Source organism: Nilaparvata lugens, chromosome 12 (assembly GCF_014356525.2).
Source record: "Nilaparvata lugens isolate BPH chromosome 12, ASM1435652v1, whole genome shotgun sequence".
Lineage (NCBI taxonomy): Eukaryota > Metazoa > Arthropoda > Insecta > Hemiptera > Delphacidae > Nilaparvata > Nilaparvata lugens.
In genome coordinates, this window is record NC_052515.1 from 1,061,576 (window position 1) to 1,085,253 (window position 23,678).

The 23,678-nt window shown below is 35.5% G+C and overlaps 1 protein-coding gene across 4 annotated transcripts in view; it reads right to left on the reverse strand.

Annotated features, from left to right (window-relative positions):
- The window catches only part of LOC111052905 (vascular endothelial growth factor receptor 1), a 120,191-nt gene that overhangs the window by 37,721 nt on the left and 58,792 nt on the right, over window positions 1-23,678 (reverse strand). For all 4 annotated transcript variants that reach the window (XM_039438604.1, XM_039438603.1, XM_039438601.1 and 1 more), the window contains exons 8-13: window positions 19,491-19,681; window positions 17,270-17,469; window positions 15,471-15,621; window positions 13,708-13,866; window positions 3,552-3,707; window positions 257-387 (exon numbers count right to left, since the gene is read on the reverse strand). In XM_039438604.1, the coding sequence (XP_039294538.1) occupies window positions 257-387; window positions 3,552-3,707; window positions 13,708-13,866; window positions 15,471-15,621; window positions 17,270-17,469; window positions 19,491-19,681 (988 nt within the window). The remainder of the gene's footprint in view (window positions 1-256; window positions 388-3,551; window positions 3,708-13,707; window positions 13,867-15,470; window positions 15,622-17,269; window positions 17,470-19,490; window positions 19,682-23,678) is intronic.

The window sequence follows — 23,678 nt, forward strand, 5'->3', positions numbered from 1 at the left end:
ATATATACTATGAAATGAGTTAATAAATTTGAAGTTAAAATTGAAAAATGAGTGTAAATATTGAACTATGTGTAGCCTATGTGTAAACTTATCTAAATATTGGAGTGGAATAGCACAAGGTTACTTTATTTTTACTTTCCCTATCATTTTTGATGATGTACTTATTGTATGAATCAATCATTCAATCAAATACCTAATATTATGAATATAAACTATTATATTTCATGTAAATATTTATAAAAAAGTACAAACTTACATGGAACCAGTAGATGCGTGGAGTAGGGGCTCCGGTTACATTACAAAGCAAATTCTTTTTTTCGCCCAAGTTGAACACTGTGGTTGCATTTCGAAGTGTTGTGTCATTCAGAAAAGTTGGGAATTTCGAAGCTGAAACCAACAAATATATCAAAATTAATAAACATTCCTATACTGCATTCTTTCTATGCATTATAACTATGTATAGAGAATATTTACAGAAAGATTTGATACTGTGCTTTATAACTATGTATACAGACTGAAAGACTGGGTAAAATTGAGGACTATAACTATTTATAATCACTGAAAGTCTGTTAATACTCTCGCTTTTATTCAATGCCATGCTGTTTGTTTCATAGAACAAAAAACATGAATGTTTATAAAGTGCGCATTACAATCAATTCCTTTGTTTAATAGGTTACGTTCCAACAAAGATAGAGTATATTCGAAATGTCGTATTTTTGTCTGAGGTAAAAGTCAGTTGCAGGTTTGGTGTTTCAAGCTTATTTTACTGCTATAGTGCGGTCCACGTTACAATGGCAGTGGAGGAAGATAGGAGAACAACGTTGTCGATTCTCTGCCTTGCCACTGCCTTCTATTATAGAGTATAACTGATACCGGTACACCTCTGATCCTCTGTGCCAATGTGGACAAATTCAATGAATGAATCACCTGATATCTGTGTGTCCACAACACTCCTATCATGGAGGGCTTACACAAGTTCATGATGCTGAAGAAGAGGCATGTCAGAGTCAGTGGCTCCACAACTTACTAGATTCTATTAGTATTTAACATATTAAGTGTAAAATGATTTTTTTAACCTTGGCCTATGAATGCATATGCATATAAATATATATATATACCAATATACCTATTTAATTTAATATGAACTGTTCATTCTTATTTAAAATAATCAATTATATTTTATTCGTCAAGAACACATAATTTTTCTATGTTTGAAAAATAAATTTCCAAAGTTGAGATTGAGTATTTTGTTCACTGAGATTGAGGAAATATATATCTTCAATTGATTGAATAACTATTCATAATTGAAATTGATTATTTTGTCAATTAATTATAGTTCTACAGTGTTGAAAAACGATGTGTCAGCGTTGCGAAGCTGGAAAAGGATAGCTCTATCTGCTTTGTCAAATGATAGACAAGGATAGCAACACCAATGTTGATCAAATAGTGCCATTATAATTATACATTGTTGAAAATCTGGTGTGGCGCACTCACACAACTTTCCTTGCGGTTATGAAAATTGATCACCTGACGCTAGTGTGTCTACTATTCAAAGATTTGAGCCAGCTGGTGACAGGGCAATAACGCTGGAGACACACGAGGTCTGCTATCTCTTCATAGTGAATCATTTAATAGAATCAACAGTTGCCAACAGTTAGCAATTGGATAATCACATTTTCTCGAATTTCGAGCTTATTTTTAATTTTAGGTGAAAATGTTACTAAACATTAATTGTAAAGATTCTTTTGCTCAATCTATTCCACTCAGAATTTTTTGTTTAAATTGTATCTGAAGCCTGATAATTGAGAATCTAAAATCAAACTTTGCATAGATGGGGCGGAGCTCCTGAAATTTTTAGATATGAGACTTGTGGCAGTTGATAGAGCTTATCGATGACTATTTCAGGTATAACTTTAATCAAAATCGTTGGAGCCGTTTTCGAGAAAATCGCCAAAAACCCTGTTTTTGACAACATTTTTGCCATTTTAGCCGCCATCTTGAATTGCATTTGACCGAAATTGTTCGTGTCGGATCCTTATATTGTAAGGACCTCACATTCCAAATTTCAAGTCATTCCGTTAATTGGGAGATGAGATATCGTGTACACAGACGCACATACACTCATACACACACACACACACACACACACACACACATACAGACCAATACCCAAAAACCACTTTTTTGGACTCAGGGGACCTTGAAACGTATAGAAATATAGAAATTGAGGTACCTTAATTTTTTTGGAAAGTAATACTTTCCTTACCTATGGTAATAGGGCAAGGAAAGTAAAAAACAATGTGTCAACGTTGCGAAGCTAGAAAAGGATAGCTCTATCTGCTTTTTCGAATGATAGACAAGGATAGCAACTCCAATGTTAATCAAATACTGCCACTATAACGTGGACATCACTGTAGTAAATATTACTGAAAAAATAGGGGTTCATGACGAGACAGAACATCTCTCTGCAACGATGATCTCTCTACCCATAAGGGCCGTTTGCACAGTAAAAGCTTCAACTGAATTCAATCAGCTGTTGGCTTAAACTCAAAATGAATCACATTATAACAAATGATACTTGATATAGATTTAATCCAGTTTAAGATGAAATTTAGTTTTAACTGGCACTGTGAAAACGGCCCTAAACGAAACAATCATAAAAATAAACTAACAAAATAACTACAATCATAGAGAAAAGATAGCAAAAAAGATATCCCAAATAGTATAGATAGTTTCTGTTCCAAATTTGAAGCCTTTTTGTTAACTCAAGCCGATTACTGTCGACCACTGTCTATTATTACTGTGTTGTTGGGAGTGTAAGAGTGTAAGAAGGGTAGAGTATGAGAAACTACCAGCGTCACATAGCATCACCAAAAACAACTACTAGGACTATCGATTTGAGAGTGAAATTTGGAACATACTTTTCGAAATATGTTTTGTAAGATAATATTTAATTTCAATTTATTTTTCAAGACCGGAAGGTGATATAATCTCGAGTGCTTTTGTATTCAAGTTTTCTTCATCTAGTTTCCCATAGTTTACATGTAATCCTTATTTGTGAACTGGCCACCCACAGAAATAAAAATCAGCTGTTATAATCATTGCGTCATCAACAGCCGTCGGTAAATAATTGAATGTGTGCACTACCTCCGTAAACAGAGGTAGTGGTGTGTGTGTGTAGTGTGTGTGCTGCTCCATAACCGCCCATGTATTTTATTCTAAACGCCCCGACTAAAAACAAAATGACTGTTCTGTGTGTAACCATCCAGCAGTGCGGCCTCAGGTTAAAGACTTACATGCTCTAAAGTCGTTGCTTTGTTTCGAATAATTCTGCTTTTCAGAATTAATTGATTTTTAGTAAATTATATATTTTGCAGTTGGAAAATTATCTATAAATAAAATGCCGCTTCGCGCCTCCTCAGGTGTGCATCTAGCTAAAGTTTATTATGAGATGCATTCAACTATTTGGCGGTACGAAGTTCGCCGGGCCAGCTAGTGATGAAATGTATTTCAAGCTGAAGAAGAAATATTTGATTTTAATTTGAGCTTACCTTTAACATTGACAGTTATTTCCAATTGCTGCATGGTGTTATCAAAGGCCGATTCTACCTCGCACTTGTAAGTACCAGACGACATTAGGGTGACGTTCTTCAGTTTCAAAATTGAATGATACGAGAGATCCGTGCTTTCGTTAACAATATCGATATCTGAAAAAATATAAAACAGAAATACAATAAACTAAAATATAAAAAAAAAGAAAATTGAGATTCAATAATATTCTCATATCTTATTAATATTCTATATTCAAAAATGGTGTCCGTTGTTTCATTGAAATGAGGCAAAATTAAAGATTGATGTATAAGGCCTTTATGTTTACTTATTTCTCTCTCTTTTTCATCCAAAATGTTTCATTACATTGAGTTGAGGATTAAGTGCATGAGAGTCTTTTCTTTGTTGCTTTTTATTATTTCTATGCATTCTGTTAGTTTTTCTCACTGTGTCCATTATCATTATTTTGATTTTATATACCAGTTTCATTTAATTTTCAGTGACTCTGAAAGAGCAATTTTAATATAATACGGTAATGAAGAAAATTATTCTATTTATTTTCTTCTATAAGATTAGATTAGATATGGATAGGTATGATTTTGTTTATACCAAAATAGATTGTAAATTTAGTTTTGTTAAAAGAGTTCTTTGTTGATTGAAAAATTATTTTTCTTGTTTCGTTTTTAAATATTGGTAAAAATGTTTAAAATATTTATAACAAATATTGTAAACGTATAACACAATTGATTCAGTTTATTTTAGTTTTGTTGGAGGATTTTTAGTTTATTTTGTTGTAGTTAGTTTTTTGTTTAGTTGAATGATATTCCGGTTTGTTTGAATGTGTTCTGGTTTATTGTACTGTAGTCCAAGATAAAATTATTATGTTAAGCGACTCATCCCTCAGCACAAGCATTATGCTTAAAGAGGGATGAACCATTAATATTTCTTCAAGGGCACTTACCTTTCAATGTTATTATCATTCATTATTATATCCTATTTTATTTTTTAAATATTGTATTATTTTATTTATTTTATGTACACATAGGGTTCTGTTTATTTATTATTTCATTATTGAATGTTTAATGATTGTGAAATGCGTTTGTGTTCTTGAATGTGATTGTAATGTAATTTATTTATTTTTATTGGTTGAATAAAGCATTTATTTATTTATTTATATCTTGATCATGTCTATACGTGGCTAATAATGCTTTTATAATGATGTAAACAAAAACACTGGACAGATCTGATAAATAAATCCGTTCAAATACCATTTTGAGAAAAGATAGTATATCCCATGGTGAAGGTCGTTTATATTCCAAATTCCAAGCAAATTTTTTGTTAACTCAAACCGATCACTGTTGACTATTGTCTGCTTATACTAGTTTGGCCGGGTGAGAGTGTAAGACCGGCACAGTATGAGAGACTACCAGCGTCACATAGATTCACGAAAAACAACTACTAGGACTATCAGATTATATTAACAGTGAAATTTGGAACATAAACCCCCTATACCATGTGATATCTTCTTTTCTCTATGCTAAAAAGTTCAAAAACTATTTCAAAATCATATTTTGTTGAGCAGTCTGTTCTATGAGTCTAAAACCTTGCTGAATTTCAGGTTTGCTGGGAAGGAAAATAATTCTGTTGGTTTTTATGGGACTGTTCACACACAGACAGTATTAATATGTGTGAATACTCCCTTAAGATTCAACGACTGTCAATGAACCATTACTGATTTGACTGCATTAAGCTGATGATAATTCAATTTAGAGATATACTTATCCAGTTAAACATAAAATCACTTCACTCATATGGGCTACATTTATTCAAATTAATAAAAACAATATAAAAACTTGTAGTATCCTTTATATCAACTTGAAAATGACCTATGGTCGAAACTAGTTGTTAAAATATTTAAAAGTTTTTTCAATAAAGGGTACTACAAGTTTTTATATTGTTTTTATTAATTCCAGTTCAACATATATATATATATATATATATATATATATATATATATATATATATATATATATATATATATGTATATATATGTATATATACATATACGTTGTCACGATACATCATATTCTGATTTATATTCTGAGATATCCCATGACATACGGCGTTTATGTTCCATATTTCACCGTTAACTCAAGCCGATAGTCCTAGTAGTTGTTTTTGGTGAAGCTATGTGACGCTGGTAGTCTCTAATACTGTGCCGTTCTTACACTCTCACCCGGCCAAATCAGTAATAATAGACAGTAGTCGACAGTAATCGGCTTGAGTTGACAAAAAATCGGCTAGAAATTTGAATCATGAACCATTAGATATCTTCTTATGCTATATTTTCTCTACGGCTACACTCATTTGATTGGTGACTTGTCGATTGCTATAACTAGTCACTACATAATATAATGGTTATTTCTAAACTAATACCAATTACTAAATAGTTATTTGTGCAACTAGTGCGCAAAGTGACTGTTTGCTGCACCAAAAGAAACGTTTACGCACGAGCCGTAGGCGAGGGCGGAATGGTTTCTTGAGTGCAGCAGAGGAACTTTGCGCACGTATTTCACATTAAATTTTTCCTACAGTTGCCATTGAATATGAAAAATGGTTTATTATGGGTAAAATGATGGCTGAAATCCATCAAATGTTTGTCTGTATAATTTTGTTATTAATAACACTTCAATTTATTTTAAACTTAATAGTCCAATTGAAAATTAATAATCGATAATTTATTCAAATTAAGAATTAAATTAATTCAATCAATTTGAAAATTTGAATATTTGGATATTTTTGAGTATATCTTAATTTCTAAATAATTTTTCAACCAATCAATTTATGAATGAAAAAATATTATTTGAAATAATGAATAATATTCAAAATGTATATTTTAATAAGTTCTCATTTTTATTCATTTGAGAATCAGAAAAAATATAGATAGAACAAATTCACATTCAAAATACAAGCTGTTGGAGCCAGCTCTAGTTTTCATTTTTCGTTTTTGAATTGGACGCGCGCTCCTCGTTCAGTTCGTATTTCTTTCACTTGAGTGCGTCGCGCTCACTAGCCGGTAGGCTGTCTTTTTCAGTTCAGTCTCGCTTTGAAATAGCTTGCCTCGAGTCGGGAATTGGTAATTTTCGTCGATCATTCCCAGAAGAAAATCGTTCTTCAAATTATTATTTTTTCGTTAGTGTTAAATCGTACACCATAAACCTACGTTTGGAAGAGTGTTTGCCAAACTCCTTTTAGTTGAAAGTTTTAAACTATTATTTTTCGATTGGAAAGTTCACCGATCTATAGTCTTTAAAGACATTGTAAATATCTCGTCAGAAATATATGTGCAACGTTATATGATGGAAGCCGAATTTACCAACAGTAGATGACAATTAAGCTTGCCTTTTCACCATCCTTGATTCATCTCCTACCTCGGGGACACCTGAATACCTTACCTGGGAGTTGTAAGCTCAATAATATAAATATTACATTAGGTACTCTGCAGATTTTCGGTGAGTTGTTCTTTTATATATTCATTGCATGTACTTGTTTCTGTAGAGATATCACTTGTTTCTTTTCTATTCAATACAGTCCACTTTACATCAAAATTATTGATTACCAATTTAAAATCAATATAAATTTCTTAAAGTTGAACCTTAGAGTTTACATTGGTCATCCAGGCCAGATTTTATTGGCTATTTTTTATTCAAATATTTGGCAAGCACTTATCCAATTTTATTGTAAATCGTTTGTGCATGCTAGGGTTCAAACCTGTTTGTACATTATGAATTGAGCCGATCAAGTTGGTTCACTCTTATCTCTATTGTCCGATCGGAACCGTTACTTTGCAATGCTGATAACGTTATCGCTTAGCTTGCTTCGTCTATTGAGCTTTCTCTGTTCAATTTGTACTAACATTATCATTTTGCTTGCTTGAATCATCAATGAAAATCGTTCATTGTTGCATTCGTAATTTTATTCGAAAATTAGTAAATGAAAATCATTAAGACCTTTCCAATATCCAATCATGAGTGAAAAGAAGTTAAAGCTCAAACGAGCTAAACTTGAGCAATATTTCTATCGTATTCAACGTACTTTCGATTTGTCGAAAAAGGCTTTAAAAGAAGAAGCTAGTGCTAAACAATTTCTAATTCTCTATAGTTCCACTCTTAAAACTGTTCAGGATTATGAAGCTGTTGAAATGGAAATACAGGAGCTTGAAATGGAAAAAGACCCGGAATTTGTACCCAAATTTAGTAGTTCACATATGGAAATGTTCGAACATATGGAAGCAATTGCTAGTGAATTGAAAAAACGCAGTCAGGTTGTACCTAGTGTTTCTACCCCGGCTCAACCTGTATCTTCCAATAAGGATTCGTCTAATATTTTACCGAAAATTGAAATTCCTGTGTTCGACGGAGATCAATCAAAATGGGCGGTATTCTACGAAATGTTTAAATGCATGATTCATGACAACAAATCGATTCCAAATCAACAAAAGGTCCAATATCTGGTGTCCAAACTATCTGGAGAAGCGGCTAATATTTCACGTCATCTACCACCTATTGCTAATAATTATGAAATTATTTGGGATGCATTAATTAAGCGGTTCAATGACCAATTTTCGAATTCAATTGTCTAAAATCTGAGTCTCGTGCAGGTTTAGTTTCTATAGTCGATCAGTTCTGTGGTTCAATTACTGCTTTAAAACGCCTACGAGGTGAAGATGTATCTGATGCAATATTTCTGTTCCAAGCGTTGAAAATTTTAGATCCTGTTTCTCGAAAGGCATTTGAAGCTTCAGTTCATACTAAGGATGATCCCACATATACTGATTTTGTTTCATTCATCGAAAGGCAGATTAAATCGTTACCGCATGACGAATCGTCTAAACAATGCAAGCCAGTAGTGAAACCAATACCAAAATCCAAAGTGTTGGTTGTTCAATCGAATTCGCAAGTGACCAAATCACCGGTAAAAATATCAGAATGTCTGAAATGTTCGATGACAAATCATAAATTGATCAATTGTCGTCTTTTTCGTCAGTTATCACCTTGGGACCATTTTCGTTTTGTTAAGGAGAAGGGTTGCTGTTTGAAATGTTTCTCGCCAGCCCATCGTAGTAAAGATTGTACTTCTTCCAACTGCGAGGAATGTAGTCAGAAGCATAATTCGCTTTTACATTTCGGAAATGCTTCAAATTCGTCATCAAATTCGGATGCGAAAAAGGTAGAAAATAATACTATTACCTGTTGTTCTATCGATTCGAAGTCGGCACCGTATAGTGTTCTACTATCAACTGCTCAAGTCGAGGTACCTGATAAGAGAGGTAGATTGCACAAAATAAGAGTTTTAGTTGATTCAGCTAGTCAAAGTCATTTCATTACTCGTAAACTTTGTCGTAAATTGCAACTATCGATTTCTCCTTTCCAATTAATTGTGAATGGTTTTGGCGGAAATTCGCAATCAGTTTTTGGTCGTACTTTTGTCACGCTTCAATCTCGACTCGATTCTAGTGTTAAATTTTCCATTGAACCATTAGTTGTCGAAAAAATCATGGAACAGCTTCCCACTAGTAAAATTGATAATTCTAAATTATCAAATTTGTTTGGTCTTCGACTTGCTGATGAAAGTTATCACATTCCCAGCGAAATTGACGCTATTATAGGAGCTGAATTAGTGCCCCATATTTTCCGAAATGGTCGTGTGGAAATTGATTCGAATTATTGATGGCCTTGGAAAGTGTTTTCGGTTATATTTTGATGGGTAGAGCCCCTATTTTAACTCAATCTTCAGAAAATTCAACGTGTTTGATGACTTGTCTAACATCACCGTTGGATAAGTTAGTTCGAAAATTTTGGGAAGTGGAAAGCGTTCCAGATGTAGGAAAACAACTCACTGCTGATGAGTTGGAATGCGAGAAGATTTTGCATCGTCCGTTCGTCGTGAAAATTCGGGTAGATTCGTTGTCTCATTATCGTTTTCAAAATCCCCTGATTGTCTTGGTGATTCTTATGCTATGTCAGAACGTCGACTCATCAGTTTGGAGAAACGACTGGCACGTGATCCAAACATGCGTTTAGTGTATCACGATGTCCTCTTGGATTATCTCAAACAAGGACACATGGAATTGATAAAAAATCAGAGTGATAAAAGTGGTTATTTTATACCTCATCATGCTGTAATCAAAACTCAGAGTCAATCAACGCCTTTGCGTATTGTCTTTGACGCAGGCGCGAAAACTACTACTGGAGTATCATTGAATGATATACTTCATATCGGCCCCAAGTTGCAAACGGATATTTTCGTTCTGTTAGTCAATTTTCGGTTATTTTCTATCGCTGTAACTGCTGATATAAAGCAGATGTATAGACAGATTCTTGTCGATGAAGATTTTCGTCCAATGATCCCATACAAATTTTTGAATTAAAAACTGTCGTATTTGGTCTGAGTGAGTCACCGTTTCTAGCTCTCAGAACTGTCCATCAACTTGTTCAAGAAGAAGGTGAAAATTTCCCTGATGCTAAAGCTCGTATTCCGAGTGACATGTTTATGGATGATTTGGTGACAAGTGTGTCTTCTTTAGGTGAAGCAAATCGTCTTTGTAGTCAGGCTAAAGAATTGTTCGAGAGAGGCGGATTCGAACTTACTAAATGGAGTTCCAATTCACCTGAATTGATGAATGATTTCTCGGAAGATGAAAAATCGGCCTTGTCTAAAGATTTCGAGATGGGAAATTTGTTGGCTGTCCTAGGTTTGAAATGGCAACCTGGTAGTGATTCGTTTTGTTTTTCAGTGAATCCTAATCAGTCTGTTCCTACCAAACGTCACATTTTATCGGTAGTAGCACGCATTTTCGATCCTTTGGGACTCTTGTCACCCCTAACTTTGTTTCTTAAATGTTTAATTAAACAATTATGGAATGCTGGTCTTGATTGGGACGATTCAGTACCTCCCTCTATTGCGCTTCAATGGGAGACATGTCAGAAGGAGTTCCCTTTATTGTCCAATCTCTTCATACCACGTCATTTAGGAGTGATGAATGATTCGAAAATTACTGTCATTGGTTTCTGTGATGCATCGACTTTAGGTTATGGTGGTGTGATCTACATAAAATCTCAAATGGATATGCAACCTGCAACTATCACATTGTTGTGCGCTAAATCAAAAGTCGCGCCATCTAAGACTTTATCCATACCTAGGCTTGAATTATGCGCGGCGCTCTTGCTCGCTGAATTAATACAGGTTGTTGTCTCTGTTTTGAGCCTTCGTTGTCACGTGACTCGCGTTGTTGCATTATCGGATTCTACTGTTGTCTTACATTGGATCAGGGGCTGTCCATCCAGATGGCAATCTTTCGTCGCTAATCGAGTTACGAAAATTCAAGACTGTCCTATCAACGACTGGTTACACGTGGCAGGAAATTCAAACCCAGCTGATCCCATTTCGAGAGGTTTATCCCCTTCTGAAATAATTAATCATGATTGTGGTGGTCTGGCCCCTCTTGGCTAATGTTAGAAGAGAGTGATTGGCCCGTCAAGGTCGATCTGGAACCTATAGAGTGTCTACCTGAGGTCAAGGTTCACTCAATTGTCACTGTAGTACAGTCGGAAAATTCATCTATTAATTCGATTCATCTTTTAATTGCTCGTTGTTCCAACTACCAACGTCTATTGCGTATCATGGTGTTAATATTGAAAGTACTTCGTCTATTGCCTAAACCTCATGAATTAGATTTCGATTTGGCGGAAAAACACTTGTGTAAAGTCGTACAAAAAATTCATTTTTCGAAAGAATTACTGGAATTGAAAGCTGGGAAAGAATGTACTTCTCATCTTCAACAACTGTCACCCTTTCTTGATCATGATATTATTCGTGTGGGTGGACGTTTACAAAATTCTGAGTTGAATTATGACAGCTGTCATCCGATTATATTACCGAAAAATGATCCATTGGTCACGCTTTTGATTGATTATTTTCATGAAAAGCACTGTCACGCTGGACCTCATTTATTGGCGTCTATTTTGAGACAAAAATATTGGATTTTATCAGCCCGTGTCCTTATAAGGAGTCGTGTACGAAAATGTAACAAGTGTTTTCACTATCGTCCCACTCTTACACCGCCGAAAATGGGCAATCTGCCAGCCTGTAGAACTCTGTCGTCTAAACCATTCGTCCAATGTGGAGTTGATTATGGTGGACCCATTCGAATCACCATGGCCAGGCGTCGGAATCCTTTCATATTTAAATCGTACATTTGTCTTTTTGTCTGTATGGCAACTAAAGCCGTTCACATTGAATTAGTTTCGGACTTATCGACCCAAATGTTCTTATCAGCTTTTCGCCGTTTCCTTGCTCGACGAGGTCCTTGTAAGGTCATGTATTCCGATAATGGTACCAACTTCGTCGGCGCCTATGATGAGCTAATAAAATTGTCACGGATGCTGAACTCCAAGGAATATCAAAACCTGCTCCAGAATGAACTTGCTGATCATAGCATTGAGTGGAATTTCATCCCGCCAGGTTCACCTCACTTCGGCGGTCTTTGGGAGGCGAATATAAAATCAGTAAAGTCACACCTGTTTCGAGTTATTGGTAACCAGTTGTTGACTTACGAAGAATTGAACACTGTCTTAGTTCAAATTGAGGCTGTACTTAACTCACGCCCGTTATGTCAAATGAGCGCGGATCCGAGTGAACCCCTCGCCCTCACACCGGCTCATTTTCTCACTTTGACACCTCTTAAGTACCTTCCTATGTTAAATGTGGAAGATCGTCCAATGAATCGATTGGATCGGTTTGAATTAGTCAATCAAATGGTTCAGTCTTTCTGGAGTCGTTGGCGCAAAGAATACTTACATGAATTACAAACCCGTGTGAAATGGTGTAAGGATTCCACCCCTCTCACGGTTGGTACAATCGTCCTAGTGGATCAACCAAATGTCGCACCGTTGAAATGGCCTCTGGGGGTGATTGAGGAAGTATTTCCCGGTGCTGACGGTGTCGTTCGAGTGGCTATGGTGCGGTGCGCCAATGGTCGCTTCAAAAGGCCGGCTACAAAGTTGTATCCGTTGCCTACTCAATAATTTTCCTTTTGCATTTTTTGTTTTATTCTCGTTTGTTTTATTTTTATTCTTTCGTCGTTTATTCATTGTTTTTTTTGTTTCTTTGTTCTCTAGCCTTGTCTGAAAATAGCTTTTCAGCCGGGGGGGGATGTTGGAGCCAGCTCTAGTTTTCATTTTTCGTTTTTGAATTGGACGCGCGCTCCTCGTTCAGTTCGTATTTCTTTCACTTGAGTGCGTCGCGCTCACTAGCCGGTCGGCTGTCTTTTTCAGTTCAGTCTCGCTTTGAAATAGCTTGCCTCGAGTCGGGAATTGGTAATTTTCGTCGATCATTCCCAGAAGAAAATCGTTCTTCAAATTATTATTTTTTCGTTAGTGTTAAATCGTACACCATAAACCTACGTTTGGAAGAGTGTTTGCCAAACTCCTTTTAGTTGAAAGTTTTAAACTATTATTTTTCGATTGGAAAGTTCACCGATCTATAGTCTTTAAAGACATTGTAAATATCTCGTCAGAAATATATGTGCAACGTTATATGATGGAAGCCGAATTTACCAACAGTAGATGACAATTAAGCTTGCCTTTTCACCATCCTTGATTCATCTCCTACCTCGGGGACACCTGAATACCTTACCTGGGAGTTGTAAGCTCAATAATATAAATATTACATTAGGTACTCTGCAGATTTTCGGTGAGTTGTTCTTTTATATATTCATTGCATGTACTTGTTTCTGTAGAGATATCACTTGTTTCTTTTCTATTCAATACAGTCCACTTTACATCAAAATTATTGATTACCAATTTAAAATCAATATAAATTTCTTAAAGTTGAACCTTAGAGTTTACACAAGCCAAAAATGTCAACAGCTGATTGGGATGGCTGCAAGATGATACGCAAAGTATTAAGAGTACGCAAAGTAATACTTTGCGCACTAGAGCGGGAAAGTGATTCTTTGCGATCTGTAATCAGTGCAGGAATGGTCACTTTTCAAGGTAATTGTAGGAAAAATATATATTGGACGCTCAATTCATTAAATCTAAGTGGAATAATTCATAGATCGTAAAGTTTGATATTGGAAAATATTTATAAACTTACTGTCAGATTTGCTGATTTTCTTAATTCGGCCAGTCTTATCCAAATGTGCCCAGGTGAAATTGTTGGAGAAATTATAGACTGAGGCTGCACAGCTTAGAGAGGCATTATCACCCACCACTAGGTTCTTATTTCCCCATAAGTTGAAACCATGGGCCACGTCTGAAAACATAAATTCATCAATTAATTCATCCATTCATCGACAAAGAAATGCAATGTGTAATTCAGGAGTATGTAGAAGGTATTTCCACATAATTGCTTTAATCACTGAGTGCTGGTTGCACAACAGCCGGTTAAATTTTAACCGTGATTAATTCCACGAGAACCAATCAGAGAAGCCATCTTTTCAAAAACGCCTTCTCTGATTGGTTCACGTGGAATTAATCACGGTTAAAATTTAACCGGCTGTTGTGCAACAGGGCCTAACTCTTTATTCTTTCATTGATACACAATTAATTTTTAAAATAATTTGGTGGTGAATCAACAGGCACAGCCAAAATCTATATAAAACAAAATTAATTCACGTTTCTATGTTTTCTACAAATTCAAAGACTATGATACTGAGGTCTACGTTGCAATGGTAGTATTTCATTGACATAGGTGACCCTATCCTTGTCTATCATTCGACAAAGCAGATGACGCTATCCTTTTCTAGCTCTGCAACGTTTCCAAATGGTTTTTCAAGAATGTAGAAATATAATTAACAAAATATTCTATATCAAATATGAAAATTTATTATTAAATCATTGATAACATATACTTATTTTTTCTGAATAATTTTCGGATCCGAAAGCGATCCGCACGTGAATACTAGTTTTAAATAAAAATTAGACTTGAGGATCGTCAAAAATAGTTCAAAACGAATAATTGATTATTTTGAACGAGAATGAACAGTTAATATTACATCAGATATACCGGTATCCTCTATAAAAGACAGTGGAAAGGCAGACAAACGACAACGTTGTTCTCCTATCTTTCTCTACTGCCATTATAACGTGGACCACACTATAGCTGAATACACTCTTATTTCAAGTACTTGAATCTGACTAGCAAACGTTTCTTGATATTGGAACAATTTGTTGCTTAAATATTGAGAATAGTCATAAACTTGTATAGTGAGGTCCACGTTATAATGGCAGTGGAGAAAGATATGAGAACAACGTTGCCGATCCTCTGTCTTGTCAATGTCTCCTATAGACAGCAGCTGATACAGGTTTATTGATGTAATATTAACTGTTCATTCTCGTTTAAAGTAATCAATCATATTCTATGAAGCAATAAATTATATTTTCAATAAGTTAATAATGAATTTTCATAACTAAGATGAAATATTTTGTTCATTAACTATCAATTCTACATTGTTAAAAGACCATCTGCCAACAAAGCAAATCGAGAAAGAGATAGCGCTATCCGCTTTGTTGAATGATAGACAAGGATAGAAATACCATTGATAATCAAAAACTTTCATTATAACGTGGACCTCACTATAGTATTAACTATAGTATTAGGAGTGGCCGTATTCGATTGGATCAGATGCTGGCTTTATGATTCAGAGGCCCGGGTTCAAATCCCGGCCCGGGCAAGATATTTATCTCGGGCCACTCCCGTGTTTCGGATGGACACGTTAAGCCGTCGGTCCCGGCTGCCTGAAAAGCAGTTGTTAGGTCATGTCAGAGGCCCTGAAATTGATCAGTTGCGACCTGAAAACTCTTGACACCAGACCTGAGCCAGCCAGGCCACACGATATTATTTATTTATTAACTCACCTGTCACCAAAAAATTGATACTTTCACTATGACACGCGAGGTCATTGCAAGCTTTACAATACAATCTGCCACTCTGGGTTGCCTGTATATGTAGACGGGATTCCTTACGCAATGCAAAACTTGGGTCCACTACATTGTCATACTCCTCTTCCTGAAAATCACAAACAGAAAAACATAAGATTTAATATTTATTTAATGATACAGAGTGACACAGAATAACGGAAACTTTTAAATACGCCATAAAACTTTAGTGGGAATGGCAAACATGATTTTATTCAAACTAATGTAAAGTACAAGACTTGTCACTTCAGAATTATTAATAACATCTATCACTTTTTGACAATTACTTCTTTAAGATGGCTTCCTTTTGAACGAATACACTCTTGAAATCTGTGTTGACGATTCCTCATTGATCGCTGCAACATCTGCGTTTCCTGGTCCCATGATCTGTCCACCTGCTATTTTCTGTTTGTGGAGCTATCTCAAATCAAACGTTTTCACAACTTGACCAATAACTGTGGTTGAATCATAACAGACAATTCAAAATAAAATTAACAATATCCCAGCTGAAATGTTGCAGCAATCGTTCATATATATATCGTTAATTTCATTTTGAATTGTCTGTTATGATTCAACCACAGTTATTGGTCAAGTTGTGAAAACGTTTGATTTGAGATATCTCCACAGACAGAAAATCGCAGATGGATAGATCATGGGACCAGAAAACGCAGATGTAGCAGCGATCAGTGAGGAATCGTCAACACAGATTTCAAGAGTGTATTCGTTCAAAAGGAAGCCATCTTAAAGAAGTAATTGTCAAAAAGTGATAGATGTTATTAATAGTTCTCAAATGGCAAGTCTTGTACTTTACATTAGTTTGAATAAAGTAATTTTTGCCCTTCTCACTAATGTTTTATGGCGTTTTTAAAAGTTTCCGCTATTCTGTGTCACCCTGTACATTGATAAATACAATATCATTCCCAACTATGAATTATTGGGAAAGGAGCAAAACTTTAACTTAAAGCCCAAAACTGTAACTTTCCCAAATTTGGATAGAAATTGTCTAAGAATATGTTATGTTTATCACTTCATATTCAGATAATATTTCTACATTGTCAAAACACGATCTGGCAACTTTGCAAAGCTAGAAGAGGATGGCGCTATCTGATCTGTCGAATGATAGGCAAGGATAGCAACAACACCAATGCTAATCACTTACTGACAATAGCGCTATCTGCTTTGAATTTGAATTTATTTTTCATTGAATGTACAACAATAAAATTGTTTGGCAATTGTCACATACTATAGAACAAAAAAAACACAACAAAAGTTATTCATGTCATAAAAACACTTATCAGTCCATCATTTTTTTCTAGCGCTGCACTCTATTGACAATATCCCTAAGATGGTGCGGGAGTTCATCATTTTTTGACTCATATGAATTGGATTTTTCTCGTAGAACAATGTCCTATGTTGCTGTATTCTGTAGATGTTCCTTGAGCGCGTGTTATAATTGTGTAGGTCAGCACCTCTTGTCCACGTCGATGCATGCTTGAGACCAAACATGCTCTTGTCATGCTTTATCGAATGAAAGACAAGGATAGCAATACCAATGTTAATCAATTACTGCCAATATAACGTGGACTTCACTATAGGTGTGAAAGGAACTTTTGCACCCTTTTAACATCCATTTTTTGAAAAATAGATCTTCGTTGATCTTCATCATTACACAGTGATGAACATACTGTATATGATACATATTAAAACAACTTTTATCAGAGATTTGATTCCCAACTTACATCGATTGGATAGGGTTCATAGTCTTCAACCTCGGGATACTTGGTGAAATAATGAAAGTACCAGGAGATGTTAGGCTCAGGATAGGCGATCACTCTGCAGCTCAGCTTATGGGATTTGCCCTTCATGAAATACGGTTTGCCATCCTCGTATTTCCGCGTCGTTTCGTTGTACAGTTTCAAGATCTCTACGGCCGGTGGAGCTGTGAATACATTCAAATTTATTAGTTACCAAATTCCAAAACAAATCTTTCAAAAACATTAGATAAAATGACTAAGAAATCGTCAAAACCAGATTTTACAAAAAGTAATCATACATCGTTTACTATTAAACGAGCAATTTCTGTTTATAATATGTTTAGATGTTTATATGTTTGTATTTCACCGGATCTCGAAAACGGCTCTAACGATTCTCACGAAATTCAGAACATAGTAGGTTTATAATATAAAGATTCGATTGCACTAGGTCTCATCCCTGGGAAAATCGCTGAAGGACATTAAAAGGATAATTATTATTATTCATCCTTGGGAAAACAGCTGATAATAATTATTTCGTCGTCTGTTGGTGATGGAAGTGAGTGAGCGAGTTCATGTGTGTGGGACTGTGTCAAAATTATGACTCAGCTGTTGAACTTTTGTAATAATTGAATCAGGTACTTAGTGCCGGTTGCAAAAAAGCCGGGTTATTTTCAATCCTGATTAATTCCAGTGGATCCATCTTTTTTTTGAAATGGTCTTCTCTGATTTGGTCCACGTGAAGTTAATCAGGATTAAAATTTAATCCTTTTGTGCAACTGGGCCTTTGTGAGGCAAATTTTTGCATTCCTCTGGGAATTAATCTCAATTTACTGTTATTAGATAGAACATCTCTGTATGAATGTTATTATAAATTCTTCTTTCGTAATAAATGTGTTATGCTTTTGTAATTCAGAGCGAAGCTCGGTCCCCGATATTATAAGTTTATCAGAGATTGACAATGGTGTAACAACAAATCCGGTCTTTCTACTTTTAATAGAATCTGCGGTTTTGACAATTTCTTAGCCTTTTTATTTAATATGAATAGGGCCTAATTACCAAAATATCAACTTTTCAACTACATAAAAAAAATCAAATACGAATAGAGATGCAGAATATCAATAGAAGTTGTCAATCAATCAAAACTTATTTAGCCATGAAATTACAAAATTAACATTTGAAATACAAATAAAGATACAGAATATCAATGAAAGCTGTTAACAGATTCAAATCTATTAGCCACGAAATTCTAAAACAATTATTCAATGACATTGACATGATAATTGATTCTTTTTCGTTGTGTTTTTATTTGTTCACTAATGTGCGAGATAAATTACTTTTAACATGAAGAGGAGAAACCCATTTCTCCCTCCACAGTTTGTAGCATAGTCACAGACGGACATCCTGCGCACAATTGGATGCGCCGTGTCATTTCGCTTCAGGTTCTTGTGATGAACACATCTCCGTAACATACACAAACATATCACTTTGGAACATTGCCAGTGGAAGGGAGCGAAGCGTTACAAAGCTCTCTCACACAGACACAAAAGAAGGAGAATGCTGCTAGGTAGTGGGAGAGATTAGTGGAGGATAGAGCATCGGACCTCTCCGTCTTTGAGAAAGAGCCGTGTTAAAATAAATTTATCTCCCACTTTAGCAGGTAACCAGTGCTCCGCATGGGTCTGATTAAAAACTTTACAAACTGAAAACTTGATCTACTGAAATCTTAAAGAATTTAAAATAGGTCTATAACTATCCTCGGTAAATCAAGAATCTATATGCAAAATTTCAAGTTAATCAGTCCAGTAGTTCAGACGTGATGATGCGTCGTTCGTGAAGCTAGAGATGATTTATACTTCTATATTGTTGAAAACCGATCTGGCAACATTGCAGAGCTAGAAAAGGATAGCGCTATCTGCTTTGTCAAATGATAGACAAGGATAGCGACACCAATATTAATCAAATACTGCCATTATAACGTGGACCTCACTATAGTTTCTTTTCTGTTTAGGGATACTTGTAATATAAATAGAAAAATACAAATCTCAGTACCCTTTTTAGAATTATTGTATCACAACATGTTTCAACATTCATGCCATTTTCAAGTGATTTAAAGTAAAATTTTTTCTACTGAGATTTATATTCCTATTTACCTCACTACAGTTCTAATACATTATTATTTTTTAAAAAATATAATAAATTTACTAACCTTCCACGTTCAATTCCATATCGATAACTTCGAATGTAACCCTGTTGCTGACATTCAACACATAAGTTCCAGAATCGTTGACATTCGGATGATTGATTATTAATTTTCTGCTTTTTGGTGAAATTGTTGTTGTATATTTTTCATTGTCGGGGCGTATCTCACTAAGAGGATTGTTTCCTTGACGGAATAGCCTGAAATCGAATACAAAGAAAAATCAAATGATAGAGCCAAGTAAGACATTGTCAACATTATGTAATTTTGAAAAGTTTACAACATAGTACAAGGTTCTATGGTAACAGGTAACAGGTCGTCAGGCTTGCAAGAGCAACTCACACCTTAAGGTGCGTACAGACTGTCGCTCTGCTCCGCAACCGAACGTCACTCCAGCAGAGCGATTGATGATCGACCGGCGAGCAACAATGGTTCGACCGGGGAACGCGAGAAGATCTAACATCTTCCGTAACGTTCATGATGGGTGCGTGGGCGGCGCGACTGTGGTTCGATGGAGGAACGAGGGCGGTACGAGGGAGGAGCGTGCTCGGTGCGGGTTGGAAGCACGAATATGTGTACGCAGCTTAAGGGTGTGACCACATTGAATGCGTATATGTGTAAGTGCATGTCTGATCATGCATGATCCGAAAAACAAAATCTGGAAAGTGCCATTGAAACACGTTATGACTTGCATGTAGCTGCTCACACAATCAATCAATCAAATTTCATTCATTCAAGTAGTTGCATATAAAAGAAAAGCTTCACAACATTGAATCGTCACAATCAATAATAAACACAAAAAATACAATAGTGCAAGGAGGAGACATCAAAGAAAAAACACTGCCTCTAGGAACACCCCCTGGAAGAAATCGATTAATTTCAGTTGATTTAAATGACATTTTTATTTTGTAATAATTCTATGATATGTAATTTTCTCCCCTCAAGACATCCACACGTTCATCCACTGTGTATGGCGCTCTTTTTAACAGAACTTCCCTTATCCTTCCAGTCATATTTGAAAAGTTAGCTAAAGAGCTATCAGACTGCTCATTCAGCCAATCAGGCAACTGGAAAAGAGAGTGGGAGGAATGTATTTTGAGAGCACCTTACAAGCCTGAGGATCCAACACTGAGACTCAATGTTTTTGAGGTACCTCGCCGCACCTGGCTTCGTCGAAATCGCCTAATTACTGGGCATGGCAGATGCGCTGACCTGCTACACAAATGGGGATGGGTTGATTCTCCAGTTTGTGACTGTGGGGCTGCTGTGCAGAACATAGACCACATAATAAATGCATGCCCCAGAGCCTTTAATGGAACATTTGAAGATATTTTCAATATGACGGACCACGCTAAGGCGTGGGTAGAAAACCTAGACATTTCTTTGTAATTAGAAATTTAGATCATGATCGACAAAATATGCACCTTCAACTTCAAGCAATACGATATATATATATATATATTTGAAAAGTTGGAAAAATCTTTAAAATTATGAGGTAGTCTATTATTATAATCTTTATTGCGCAATAGTGTGGGCCTTTCTCCGGAAGAGTTAGTCTATGTGCCGGGTAACCTAAGACTGAGACATCACTCCTCGTATTGTAGGAATGATCAAGTACAACGGATGAGAATGCCCTCCAATTTGTATTAACGTACGTGATGATCTCCAGAGAGTACATGGCTGGCAAAGTTGGTATACTCTCTCTCACAAAATAAGGCCTGCAGCAGTGGTCGCCAAACAGTCGATCGCGAGCTACCGGTAGCTCGTGGGGTAGTTTTTGGTAGCTCACAGAAATGCTTGGGTTGAGAAACATGGCTACAACATTTTGCATTTCTCACAGATATAACTGAGAAGTTGAATGATTTAAATTTGCAGCTTCAAGGGAAAGATAAGGACATCGGTGGAATGATTTGAACTGTAAAATCGTTTTCCAAGGAGCTTGAGATGTGGGAAAAGAATGTCGTCCAGTTTGAATATAAACTCTTTTCCAGTCTGAAGAAAATCAATGACGAGAAAAATCCTTCACAGCACCTCAGCAATAACCAATAATACGTTACAATTCAGACTTGAGACAACAGTTTGATCAACGATTTCAAGATTTTAAAAGCATATCGAATATGGTACAATTCGTCAACTCTCCTTTTGTAGAGATCGATGCAGAAGTATTGCAACTTGTGTTGTAAAAACTTTTGGTGGAGATCAGGCTTCAGTTGAAATGGAATTTGTGGATTTTTAAAATTATCTTGTCTCTCAGATCACTTTCTACAACTGGAAATATTTGGCCTCAAATCCCTAAAGAAAAATATCCAATTATTATTCAAGTTGCATTGAGGTTGAAAGCTATGCTCAGCTCTACCCACCTACTTGTGTGAATCATCTTTTTCAAGTATAAAATTTATAAAAAATCGATACAGGAAATGTTTTTGGACAACTGCATCAGAATGGCGGCTACAAAGTACACTCCAAACATCAAGAAAATACTTGATCGCCAAAAAGAGTTCCTCTGCTCTCATTGAAATGTACATTTCAACTTTTGTTATACTTTTTGCTATGAGATAAGTAGATTTCAACACTAGAAATGTATCTTTATAGGGAATATAAGATACTTTGTTTATTCTAAACTTTCTTTTGCTTGGTAGCTCACTAGAAGATTTATAAATGCTATTCTAGCTCACAGGCTCATAAGTTTGGCGACCACTGAGCTACAGGATGTTCATACACTAAGGTTAAAGATTATTCTCAGAGCCCTTTTCTGCCTCCTGAAAATCACCCCAAGGTGTGTGTCATAGCCACCCCAGAATATCAAACTGTAACGAATGATAGACATGAGATAGCCATGATAGATCAAGCACTGATCACACTGAACGCGACCAGCAAGTGCACGCGTTCAGTGTGAGTCCTATTGCTCTTTCCTGATTCTGTTTCTCATCTGCACGCTTGGTCATGCATAACCAAACATGGACTTGCACATACACGCATTTAATGTGACCATAAACTTATATAAAATCACTTTTTGTGTAGTTGAGAAGTTGATATTGTGGTAATTATTCATATTGAATGAAAAAAGACTAAGAAATTGTCAAAAAACCACTGATTTATTGAATCTCATATATTTATCAGAGATTGACAATGGTGTAATAACCGAAACCGGTCTTTCTAATTATCAATAAATCAGTGGTTTTTTGACAATTTCTTAGTCTTTTTTCATTCAATTATATAAAATCAACGAGTCCAACTTTCAAGACGATTATTTGTTATCTCGAGCCGATTACTGTCGACTACTTTCTATTATTACTGTTTTGACCGCGAAATCATGCATGAGCCGAGAAACCAAATAAAGAAGAATAAAATCTTTGAAAGAGCCTTACAAACACATTTTGATTTGCATGTAGCTGCTCACACTGAAGTGTAAAGGTGCGTACAGATATACGTGCCGCGAACATGAGCAATTCACTTTTAATCAGCTGACCATATCTGTATTTTTACAGAAGCGGTAAGATACAGATATAAAAAGCTTGGCATCAGCTGATTAAAAGTGAATTGCTCATGTTCGCGGCGCGTAAATCTGTAAGAAGGCAAGTGTGAGAACGGCACAGTATGAGAGACTACCAGCATCACATAACTTCACCAAAATAACTAAATAAGAAGATACCTCATGGTATAGGGCGTTTATGTACCATGAGATATCTTCTTATGCTATCTTTTCTCAAAGTTATCACTTTAAATGATACAGTATCACAAAAATGATCACCACACATGATACAGTACCGGTATCAACACAAAACGATACATCTTAACTTGATACATAACACCATAATTTGATACATAACTTCCAAACTTTGAATGAATTCTACAAACCATGAGATATCTACTTATGCTATCTTTTCTCAATGTTATCACTTTGTTTAAATTATAGGCCTACATTATCACCCAAAAATGATACAGTATCACATAAAAATGACACAGTATCACCACACATGATACAAACCTAAACACTATCATCTCAACTTGATGCAGAACACCATAATTTGATACATAAATTCTAAACTGAATGAATTATTCAAATCATTGGATATCATCTTATGCTATGTTTTCTCTAAGTTATCACTTTGTTCAAATGATACAGTATCACCCCACACGATACAGTATCATCTCAACTTGATACACAACACCATAATTTGATACAGAACTTCCAAA